A 13097-nucleotide genomic window follows, 5' to 3' on the forward strand; every position below is an offset into this window, starting at 1 on the left:
CGAAAACTTGCTCAACATACACGCCTGACTTTGCAAGTGTTGTTTGGACCTCAGACCAGGTGAGTCAAGACTGGCTGGCACGCCCGGGTTTTTGTCATGTCGACATAAGCGGTTTGGGAATAGGGCTGTGATTCTTGATTTTATTAGATTCGATTCTTGGGGGGGGGGTAAAGATTTGATTCAGAATCAATTCTTGATTCAAAACGATTCTTATAAATAAATAACATTACAAAATAAAAATAATAGATTTTTGGAATTTTTTGGGTTGTACTTGTATAGTGCTTTTCTACCTTTTTTTAAGGAACTCAAAGCGCTTTGAGACTATTTCCTAGGGGTGTAACGGTACACAAAAATGTTTGGTTCGGTACGTACCTCGGTTCAGATGTCACGGTTCGGTTCATTTTCGGTACAGTAAGAAAACAACGAAATATAAATTTTTTGATCATTTATTTCAGTGGTCCTCAACCTCCATTGGTGCCGGGCCACGGAAGAATTTTTTTATTAATTTTTATTTAAAAAACAAAAAAAAACAATTTCATCTATTTTTTTTATTAAATCAACATAAAAAACACAATATACACTTACAATTAGTGCACCAACCACAAATACCTCCCTTTTCATGACAAAACCGTCCCTTTTTCATGACAAAGGAAAAATAAAAAAATAAAAATAAAAAAAAGGACCACATATACCTTTTTACCTTTTAAATTACTTCCTCTTCTTTCCTGACAATTTAAATCAATGTTCAAGTATTTTTTAAATTTTTATTGTAAAGAATAAATATATTTTAATTTAATTCTTCATTTTAGTTTCTGCTTTTTCGACGAAGAATATTTGTGAAATTTTTCTCAAAGTTATGATTAAAATTCCCCAAAATTATTCTGGCCAATCTAGAAAATCTTTAGAATCAAATTTAAATCTTATTTGAAAGTCTTTTGAATTTCTTTTAAAAAAATGTTTCTGGAAAATCTAGAAGAAATAAACCGTTCAATTAAGTGTTTTTTTCATGATTTATTCTCGACAAAAAACCTTCCGTAAAAGGAAAAAAAAAATGTACGACGGAATGACAGACAGAAATACCCATTTATATATATATATATATATATATATATATATATATATATTTATGATTGTAGCTGAGATAGGCGCCAGCGCCCCCTGCGATCCCAAAAGGGAATAAGCGGTAGAAAATGGATGGATATATATATATATATATATATATATATATATATATATATATATATATATATATATATATATATATATATATATATATATATATTAAAGGTAAATTGAGCAAATTGGCTAATTCTGGCAATTTATTTAAGTGTGTATCAAACTGGTAGCCCTTCGCATTAATCAGTACCCAAGAAGTAGCTCTTGGTTTCAAAAAGGTTGGTGACCCCTGGCTTATATGTATGTGACTTTAGAGGTGACAGTATGTGACGTATGAGGTGACAGTATGTGACGTATGAGGTGACAGTATGTGACGTATGAGGTGACAGTATGTGACGTATGAGGTGACAGTATGTGACGTATGAGGTGACAGTATGTGACGTATGAGGTGACAGTATGTGACGTATGAGGTGACAGTATATGACGTATGAGGTGACAGTATGTGACGTATGAGGTGACAGTATGTGATGTATGAGGTGACAGTATGTGACGTATGAGGTGACAGTATGAGGTGACAGTATGTGACGTATGAGGTGACAGTATGAGGTGACAGTATGTGACGTATGAGGTGACAGTATGTGACGTATGAGGTGACAGTATGTGACGTGTGACGTATGAGGTGATAGTATGTGATGTATGAGGTGACAGTCTGTGACGTATGAGGTGACAGTATGTGACGTATGAGGTGACAGTATGTGACGTATGAGGTGACAGTATGTGACAGTATGTGACGTATGAGGTGACAGTATGTGACGTATGAGGTGACAGTATGTGACGTATGAGGTGACAGTATGTGACGTGTGAGGTGACAGTATGTGACGTGTGAGGTGACAGTATGTGACGTATGAGGTGACAGTATGTGACGTATGAGGTGAGAGTATGTGACGTGTGAGGTGACAGTATGTGACGTGTGAGGTGACAGTATGTGACGTATGAGGTGACAGAATGTGACGTATGAGGTGACAGTATGTGACGTGTGAGGTGACAGTATGTGACGTATGAGTGACAGTATGAGGTGACAGTATGTAACGTGTGAGGTGACAGTATGTGACGTGTGAGGTGACAGTATGTGACGTATGAGGTGACAGTATGTGACGTATGAGGTGACAGTATGTGACGTATGAGGTGACAGTATGAGGTGACAGTATGTGACGTGTGAGGTGACAGTATGTGACGTGTGAGGTGACAGTATGTGACGTATGAGGTGACAGTATGTGACGCATGAGGTGACGGTATGTGACGTATGAGGTGACGGTATGTGACGTATGAGGTGACGGTATGTGACGTATGAGGTGATGGCATGTGACGTATGAGGTGACAGTATGTGACGTATGAGGTGACAGTATGTGACGTATGAGGTGACAGTATGTGACGTATGAGGTGACAGTATGTGACGTATGAGGTGACAGTATGTGACGTGTGAGGTGACAGTATGTGACGTGTGAGGTGACAGTATGAGGTGACAGTATGTGACGTATGAGGTGACAGTATGTGACGTATGAGGTGACAGTATGTGACGTGTGAGGTGACAGTATGTGACATATGAGGTGACAGTATGTGACGTATGAGGTGACAGTATGTGACGTATGAGGTGACAGTATGTGACGTATGAGGTGACAGTATGTGACGACAGTATGTGACGTATGAGGTGACAGTATGTGACGTATGAGGTGACAGTATGTGACGTATGAGGTGACAGTATGTGACGTATGAGGTGACAGTATGCGACGTATGAGGTGACAGTATGCGACGTATGAGGTGACAGTATGCGACGTATGAGGTGACAGTATGCGACGTATGAGGTGACAGTATGTGACGTATGAGGTGACAGTATGTGACGTATGAGGTGACAGTATGTGACGTATGAGGTGACAGTATGTGACGTATGAGGTGACAGTATGTGACGTATGAGGTGACAGTATGTGACGTATGAGGTGACAGTATGAGGTGACAGTATGTGACGTATGAGGTGACAGTATGAGGTGACAGTATGTGACGTATGAGGTGACAGTATGAGGTGACAGTATGTGACGTATGAGGTGACAGTATGTGACGTGTGACGTATGAGGTGATAGTATGTGATGTATGAGGTGACAGTATGTGACGTATGAGGTGACAGTATGTGACAGTATGAGGTGACAGTATGAGGTGACAGTATGAGGTGACATATGAGGTGACAGTATGTGACGTATGAGGTGACAGTATGTGACGTATGAGGTGACAGTATGTGACGTATGAGGTGACAGTATGTGACGTATGAGGTGACAGTATGTGATGTATGAGGTGACAGTATGTGATGTGTGAGGTGACAGTATGTGACGTATGAGGTGACAGTATGTGACGTATGAGGTGAGAGTATGTGACGTGTGAGGTGACAGTATGTGACGTGTGAGGTGACAGTATGTGACGTGTGAGGTGACAGTATGTGACGTATGAGGTGACAGAATGTGACGTATGAGGTGACAGTATGTGACGTGTGAGGTGACAGTATGTGACGTATGAGGTGACAGTATGAGGTGACAGTATGTGACGTGTGAGGTGACAGTATGTGACGTGTGAGGTGACAGTATGTGACGTATGAGGTGACAGTATGTGACGTATGAGGTGACAGTATGTGACGTATGAGGTGACAGTATGTGACGTATGAGGTGACAGTATGAGGTGACAGTATGTGACGTGTGAGGTGACAGTATGTGACGTATGAGGTGACAGTATGTGACGTATGAGGTGACAGTATGTGACGTATGAGGTGACAGTATGTGACGTATGAGGTGATGGCATGTGACGTATGAGGTGACAGTTTGTGACGTATGAAGTGACGGTATGTGACGTATGAGGTGACAGTATGTGACGTATGAGGTGACAGTATGTGACGTATGAGGTGACAGTATGTGACGTGTGAGGTGACAGTATGTGACGTGTGAGGTGACAGTATGTGACGTGTGAGGTGACAGTATGTGACGTGTGAAGTGACAGTATGTGACGTATGAGGTGACAGTATGTGACGTATGAGGTGACAGAATGTGACGTATGAGGTGACAGTATGTGACGTATGAGGTGACAGTATGTGACGTGTGAGGTGACAGTATGTGACGTGTGAGGTGACAGTATGTGACGCATGAGGTGACAGTATGTGACGTATGAGGTGACAGTATGAGGTGACAGTATGTGACGTATGAGGTGACAGTATGAGGTGACAGTATGTGACGTATGAGGTGACAGTATGAGGTGACAGTATGTGACGTATGAGGTGACAGTATGAGGTGACAGTATGTGACGTATGAGGTGACAGTATGTGACGTATGAGGTGACAGTATGTGACGTATGAGGTGACAGTATGTGACGTATGAGGTGACAGTTTGTGACGTATGAGGTGACAGTATGTGATGTATGAGGTGACAGTATGTGACGTATGAGGTGACAGTACGAGGTGACAGTATGTGACGTATGAGGTGACAGTATGTGACGCATGAGGTGACAGTATGTGACGTATGAGGTGACAGTATGTGACGTATGAGGTGACAGTATGTGACGTATGAGGTGACAGAATGTGACGTATGAGGTGACAGAATGTGACGTATGAGGTGACAGTATGTGACGTATGAGGTGACAGTATGTGACGTGTGAGGTGACAGTATGTGACGTGTGAGGTGACAGTATGTGACGCATGAGGTGACAGTATGTGACGTATGAGGTGACAGTATGAGGTGACAGTATGTGACGTATGAGGTGACAGTATGTGACGTATGAGGTGACAGTATGTGACGTATGAGGTGACAGTATGTGACGTATGAGGTGACAGTATGTGACGTATGAGGTGACAGTTTGTGATGTATGAGGTGACAGTATGTGATGTATGAGGTGACAGTATGTGACGTATGAGGTGACAGTACGAGGTGACAGTATGTGACGTATGAGGTGACAGTATGTGACGCATGAGGTGACAGTATGTGACGTATGAGGTGACAGTATGTGACGTATGAGGTGACAGTATGTGACGTATGAGGTGACAGTATGAGGTGACAGTATGTGACGTATGAGGTGACAGTATGAGGTGACAGTATGTGACGTATGAGGTGACAGTATGTGACGTATGAGGTGACAGTATGTGACGTATGAGGTGACAGTATGTGACGTATGAGGTGACAGTTTGTGACGTATGAGGTGACAGTATGTGATGTATGAGGTGACAGTATGTGACGTATGAGGTGACAGTACGAGGTGACAGTATGTGACGTATGAGGTGACAGTATGTGACGCATGAGGTGACAGTATGTGACGTATGAGGTGACAGTATGTGACGTATGAGGTGACAGTATGTGACGTATGAGGTGACAGAATGTGACGTATGAGGTGACAGAATGTGACGTATGAGGTGACAGAATGTGACGTATGAGGTGACAGTATGTGACGTATGAGGTGACAGTATGTGACGTGTGAGGTGACAGTATGTGACGCGTGAGGTGACAGTATGTGACGTATGAGGTGACAGTATGAGGTGACAGTATGTGACGTATGAGGTGACAGTATGTGACGTATGAGGTGACAGTATGTGACGTATGAGGTGACAGTATGTGACGTATGAGGTGACAGTATGTGACGTATGAGGTGACAGTATGTGACGTATGAGGTGACAGTTGGTGATGTATGAGGTGACAGTATGTGATGTATGAGGTGACAGTATGTGACGTATGAGGTGACAGTACGAGGTGACAGTATGTGACGTATGAGGTGACAGTATGTGACGCATGAGGTGACAGTATGTGACGTATGAGGTGACAGTATGTGACGTATGAGGTGACAGTATGTGACGCATGAGGTGACAGTATGTGACGTATGAGGTGACAGTATGTGACGTATGGGGTGACAGTGTGTGACGTATGTCCAGTATATCCATATTTCGCCCAGCCCTATTTGTAACCTGTTTTGAAATTGTTTTATTATCATTTTGTTTTTGTTTCATTTTCAAACCAAATGATGCATTGCAAAAATCTGAACGGAATCGTTACCTCAAAGAATCGAATCAAACAGAATGGTGTGTTGCGGACGGACCCTCAGCCTCATGAAATAGCAAACATTTGGTGTTTTCATGGCTGAGGACTTGGAGCGTGTTGGACAGTCTGCACTCACCATGATGTAATGACGCTGCATCTCGGACTTCTCGCTGGCCAACTTGTCGCACTCCAGCTTGAGGCTGGGGATGAAAGGAGAGAAGAGGAGGAAAGGAGTCAAGCTGGTTACCTCCACGTCATCGCTTCATCACCACCTTCATTATCATCCCCTCGCCACCTTCATCATCATTACTGTCCTCGCTGCAGCCGGAAGCTTTTCACAGCTCCACACTGTCAAAGTAGGTCGGAATTCTGCACACACGCTTTGTAAAATCCACTACGAGTCCTCCATCTAGAGTCCCATCTAAATATAGCAGCCCAGTGTTCCCGGCTTCGACAGCCATTAGCTGTAATCTGGTCGGCGCTGATGACACGCCGGGCGACAGGACAAAGGAGGACACGTCAACACGTCAGGCCCATGCTCGAATGGACAAGACGAGAGGTGGGGGGAGGGGAAGGTGTCAGGAAAATCTGTTGATGGAAGGAGGTCTGACAGGGCATGATCCCATGTGAGGGGCAGACAAGGCAAGATCATGGCGGAAAGGTCCACGTTCAGCCTACAGGTCTCACAGATCCATTAGAGGTAACTCGGGTTTCGTTACGGTCGTCTTCGCTGGCACATTGATGTCTCACACACATAATATCCTGGGATTACTCACAGGTAATTTGAGATAATATCCTGGGATTACTCACAGGTAACTTGATGTCTCACACACATAATATCCTGGGATTACTCACAGGTAATTTGATGTCTCACATAGATAATATCCTGGGATTACTCACAGGTAACTTGATGTCTCACATAGATAATATCCTGGGATTACTCACAGGTAATTTGAGATAATATCCTGGGATTACTCACAGGTAATTTGAGATAATATCCTGGGATTACTCACAGGTAATTTGAGATAATATCCTGGGATTACTCACAGGTAATTTGATGTCCCACATAGATAATATCCTGGGATTACTCACAGGTAATTTGAGATAATATCCTGGGATTACTCACAGGTAACTTGATGTCTCACACACATAATATCCTGGGATTACTCACAGGTAATTTGATGTCTCAAATAGATAATATCCTGGGATTACTCACAGGTAACTTAATGTCTCACATAGATAATATCCTGGGAATACTCACAGGTAATTTGAGATAATATCCTGGGATTACTCACAGGTAATTTGATGTCTCACATAGATAATATCCTGGGATTACTCACAGGTAATTTGAGATAATATCCTGGGATTACTCACAGGTAATTTGAGATAATATCCTGGGATTACTCACAGGTAATTTGAGGTCTCACATAGATAAAATCCTGGGATTACTCACAGCTAATTTGAGATAATATCCTGGGATTACTCACAGGTAACTTGATGTCTCACACACATAATATCCTGGGATTACTCACAGGTAATTTGAGATAATATCCTGGGATTACTCACAGGTAACTTGATGTCTCACACACATAATATCCTGGGATTACTCACAGGTAATTTGATGTCTCACATGGATAATATCCTGGGATTACTCACAGGTAACTTGATGTCTCACAGGTAATTTGAGAAAATATCCTGGGATTACTCACAGGTAATTTGATTTCTCACATAGATAATATCCTGGGATTACTCACAGGTAATTTGAGATAATATCCTGGGATTACTCACAGGTAATTTGATGTCTCACATAGATAATATCCTGGGATTACTCACAGGTAATTTGAGATAATATCCTGGGATTACTCACAGGCGACTTGACGTCTAACATAGATAATATCCTGGGATAACTCACAGGTCATTTGAGATAATATCCTGGGATTACTCACAGGTAATTTGAGATAATATCCTGGGATTACTCACAGGTAACTTGATGTCTCACACACATAATATCCTGGGATTACTCACAGGTAATTTGATGTCTCACACACTTAATATTCTGGGATTACTCACAGGTAATTTGATGTCTCACACGGATAATATCCTGGGATTACTCACAGGTCATTTGAGATAATATCCTGGGATTACTCACAGGTAATTTGATGTCTCACACAGATAATATCCTGGGATTACTCACAGGTCATTTGAGATAATATCCTGGGATTACTCACAGGTAATTTGATGTCTCACATAGATAATATCCTGGGATTACTCACAGGTAACTTGATGTCTCACATAGATAATATACTGGGATAACTCACAGGTAATTTGAGATAATATCCTGGGATTACTCACAGGTAACTTGATGTCTCACATAGTTAATATCCTGGGATTACTTACAGGTAATTTAATGTCTCACATAGAAAATATCCTGGGATTACTCACAGGTAAATTGATGTCTCACATAGATAATATCCTGGGATTACTCACAGGTAATTTGATGTCTCACATAGAAAATATCCTGGGATTACTCACAGGTAACTTGATGTCTCACATAGATAATATCCTGGGATTACTCACAGGTAATTTGATGTCTCACATAGAAAATATCCTGGGATTACTCACAGGTAATTTGAGATAATATCCTGGGATTACTCACAGGTAATTTGATGTCTGACACAGATAATATGATGGGATTACTCACAGGCGACTTGAAGTCTCACATGGATAATATGCTGGGATTACTCACAGGTAACTTGATGTCTCACACAAATGATATCCTGGGATTACTCACAGGTAACTAGATGTCTCACACACATAATATCCTGGGATTACTCACAGGTAACTTGATGTCTCACACACATAATATCCTGGGATTACTCACAGGTAATTTGAGATAATATCCTGGGATTACTCACAGGTAACTTGATGTCTCACACACATAATATCCTGGCATTACTCACAGGTAACTTGATGTCTCACATAGATAATATCCTGGGATTACTCACAGGTAACTTGATGTCTCACACGGATAATATCCTGGGATTACTCACAGGTCATTTGAGATAATATCCTGGGATTACTCACAGGTAATTTGATGTCTCACATAGATAATACCCTGGGATTACTCACATCCTGGAATTACTCACAGGTAACTTGATGTCTCACATAGTTAAAATCCTGGGATTACTCCCAGGTAACTTGATGTCTCACACACATAATATCCTGAGATTACTCACAGGTAACTTGATGTCTCACATAGATGATATACTGGGATAACTCACAGGTAACTTGATGTCTCACACAGCTAATATCCTGGGTTTTGTTCTGTAAAATGGACCAAACTCGCCAAACAATTAACAACAAGAAGATTAAAAACTTATTTTAAAGACTGTAAATTGCCATCAATCCCATGTGGGTGCTCAGGCCCCAAAGCACCGATCGATGTAATGTGTGTTTAAGAGAAAGGCAACCTGTAGGCTGAGTGACGTCAGTGAGTGAGTGGGCGAGCAAAGAGAGAGAGCGGTAGCGCTTGCACTGCACAGTAGTGATGAATAGGTCCGGTTGTGTCCTGCAAAACTAACAATAAAGCAACCAGATTGTCATAAATCGGCAGTCTCGTCTTTCTGGCGTGAAACTGGAGCTTAGCAGACCATTTTCGGGTAAAGTGAAGTGTGTTAACCTGACGAAAACATGGACCCTGAAGGGAACATCTGCCTGTGTTCTTTTTCTTCGGTCTGCACCGGAGCAGAACAGCAGGACAGGTTTAACAACTACATTATTACCTGTCAGTATTTAAACTCTTTGTGAAGATCGTAATGCCTATTATTTAAATGTTTACCTAAGTTTGAAGCAAAGGTGCTAATACAAATCGCCACATTTGGCGGGGCGTGTTTTAAAGCAACACTTGAAGCGCGGTGCTTCTGTGTTTAGAGCGTCACCTTCACCGTTAATTTTGAAGCCCAAATGCCTCCATTTTGTGATTCAATTTATTAACCAGCAGAATTGTCTTTTTTTGCCATTCCTCCTCTCTAAGAGTTTATTGCTTGTATGCAGTTTGTGTGTGTGTTTTGACACACTCAACATCATGCGCCTCAGCTCTGTAGTCACCGCCACATAGCGGGGATTCAGATGAAAGGAATGTACCGGTACTATTTAAAGGGGGAATAGTACCTATTTCAATCAATTAGTATCGCAGTACTTTATCAGTACCGGTATACCGAACAACCCTATTGCAAAGTAATAAAATATGTATGACTGGTGCTGATATCGACAAATACTCTAAGCTCTGGTATCGGCTGTCCTATCAGAAGTGAAAAAGTTCTTTGGCGACGCGGCAACATGATACACAGCAGCTTTGATCATCAGTTTACACAAGCAGTGTGTATGCAGCTCTCTGTCAGCATGGAAGTGAGATCTGGTCAAACACCAGCAGATGATTTTGAAGGCCAGGTATGAGCCTTCTCCACACACAGCTGTCCACGTCACGACTCAAACAATCATGAGCAGAAGGTCTGGGCTGATTCCAATCAGCTGACGTTGCTGCACATCTGCGCAATCATGACTGCAAAGCGCGACTTAAAGAGCAATCTTTTTTCTTTACAGCAGGGCGCTGAAGAAGTGATGATGCATCTATCATTATAAACCCATCCAGGGCTAATAATCCCTTAACCACCCGTGTAAAGTGGCCCCCGCCTTGATTGCAGATGATAAAATAACACTGCCGTTCGTTTGTGCGTTAAGGTTTTTAAATGACTCTAAAATAAATTTTCTGACTAGTGACGATAGCCAATCTCCCCAAACTATTATACTATAAACTATTATAGTTTTAATAGCCTACTGAAATGAGATTTTCTTATTTAAACGGGGATAGCAGGTCCATTTTGTGTGTCATACTTGATCATTTCGCGATATTGCCATATTTTTGCTGAAAAGATTTAGTAGAGAACATCGACGATAAAGTTCGTAACGTTTGGTCGCTAATAAAAAAGCCTTGCCTGCACCGGAAGTAGCAGACGATGTGCGCGTGACGTCACGGGTTGTAGGGCTCCTCACATCCTCACATTGTTTATAATCATAGCCACCAGCAGCAAGAGCGATTCGGACCGAGAAAGTGACGATTTCCCCATTAATTTGAGCGAGGATGAAAGATTTGTGGATGAGGAAAGTTAGAGTGAAGCACAGAAAAAGAAAAAAAAAGGTGACGGCAGTGGGAGCAATTCAGATGTTATTTCACACATGGGATAATTCTGGAAAATCCCTTATCTGCTTATTGTGTTAGTAGTGTTTTAGTGAGATTATAAAGTCATACCTGAAAGTCGGAGGGCTGTGGTGACCGCCAGTGTCTCTGAGGGAAGCCATATGGAGGAGCCAAGAAAGTCACAGCTGCCTTTTTGACAGCTGCTGCAGGAGGAGCCAAACTCCGCTCAAGTCTCCGGTAAGAGCCGACTTAATATCACAATTTTCTCATCCAAAAACTTGCTGGTTGACATGTGGTAAATGATAAATGGGTTGTACTTGTATAGCGCTTTTCTACCTTCAAGGTACTCAAAGCGCTTTGACACTACTTCCACATTTACCCATTCACACACACATTCACACACTGATGGAGGGAGCTGCCATGCAAGGCGCCAACCAGCACCCATCAGGAGCAAGGGTGAAGTGTCTTGCTCAGGACACAACGGACGTGACGAGGTTGGTACTAGGTGGGATTTGAACCAGGGACCCTCGGGTTGCGCACGGCAACTCTCCCACTGCGCCACGCCGTCCCTGACGCCGGTAGAGAAACATGTTCGCTTGACCGCTCTGTTCCATATTAAAGCTTCACAACAAACAAAGAAACACCGGCTGTGTTTCGGTTGCTAAAGGCAGCTGCAATCCACCGCTTTCCACCAACAGCATTCTTCTTTATAGTCTCCATTATTAGTTGAACAAATTGCAAAAGATTCAGCAACACAGATGTCCAAAACACTGTGTAATTATGCGATGAAAAGAGACGACTTTTAGCCGTGAGTGGGGCTGGGCTAATATGTCGCCTCCAACCAATAACGTCACAAACACGCGTCATCATACGCGACGTTTTCAACAGGAAACTCCACGGGAAATTTAAAATTGTAATTTAGTAAACGAAAGCGGCCGTATTGGCATGTGTTGCAATGTTAATATTTCATCATTGATATATAAACTATCAGACTGCGTGGTCGGTAGTAGTGGGTTTCAGTAGGCCTTTAATGTTATTAACAACACTGCAAAAACTGAAATCTCAGTAAAATTAAATATCTTTTTTGCTTATTTTCTGCCTGATAAAATCAATTTTCCCACTAAGCATATCAGCTTCTGTCTTTTTAAGGAACGAGCAAAGGGGGAGTGGGGTATGCACATTTGTACTTGTTTGTGTGGCAGGGTTCCTGCCACCCTCCTCAAAGTTGCTCAATGCCAGTAAAAGCCATACAGACCTTCTCAGGCCACGACAGAGGTGGCATTCAACTAGTTGTGAGTCCATGTATCTTCCCAAAATGTATGAAAATATTTCATGAACCTTAAAGGCCTCCTGAAACCCACTACTACCGACCACGCAGTCTGATAGTTTATATATCAATGATGAAATATTAACATTGCAACACATGCCAATACGGCCTTTTTAGTTTACTAAATTGCAATTTTAAATTTCCTGCGGAGTTTCCTGTTGAAAACGTCGCGGAATGATGACGTGTGTTTGTGACGTTATTGGTTGGAGGGGACATTTTAGCCCAGCACCACACACGGCTAAAAGTTGTCTATTTTCATCACATAATTACACAGTAATTTGGACATCTGTGTTGCTGAATCTTTTGTAATTTTTTCAATTAATAATGGAGACGTCAAAGAAGAATGCTGTTGGTGGAAAGCGGTGGATTGCAGCTGCCTTTAGCAACCGAAACACAGCCGGTG

At 42.1% G+C, this 13097-nt stretch overlaps 1 protein-coding gene across 3 annotated transcripts in view; it reads right to left on the reverse strand.

Annotated features, from left to right (window-relative positions):
- The window catches only part of tle5 (TLE family member 5, transcriptional modulator), a 116166-nt gene that overhangs the window by 28403 nt on the left and 74666 nt on the right, over nt 1-13097 (reverse strand). For all 3 annotated transcript variants that reach the window (XM_061883204.1, XM_061883203.1, XM_061883202.1), the window contains exon 3: nt 6307-6370. In XM_061883204.1, the coding sequence (XP_061739188.1) occupies nt 6307-6370 (64 nt within the window). The remainder of the gene's footprint in view (nt 1-6306; nt 6371-13097) is intronic.

This window comes from Nerophis ophidion, linkage group LG22, assembly GCF_033978795.1.
Source record: "Nerophis ophidion isolate RoL-2023_Sa linkage group LG22, RoL_Noph_v1.0, whole genome shotgun sequence".
Taxonomy (NCBI): Eukaryota; Metazoa; Chordata; class Actinopteri; order Syngnathiformes; family Syngnathidae; genus Nerophis; species Nerophis ophidion.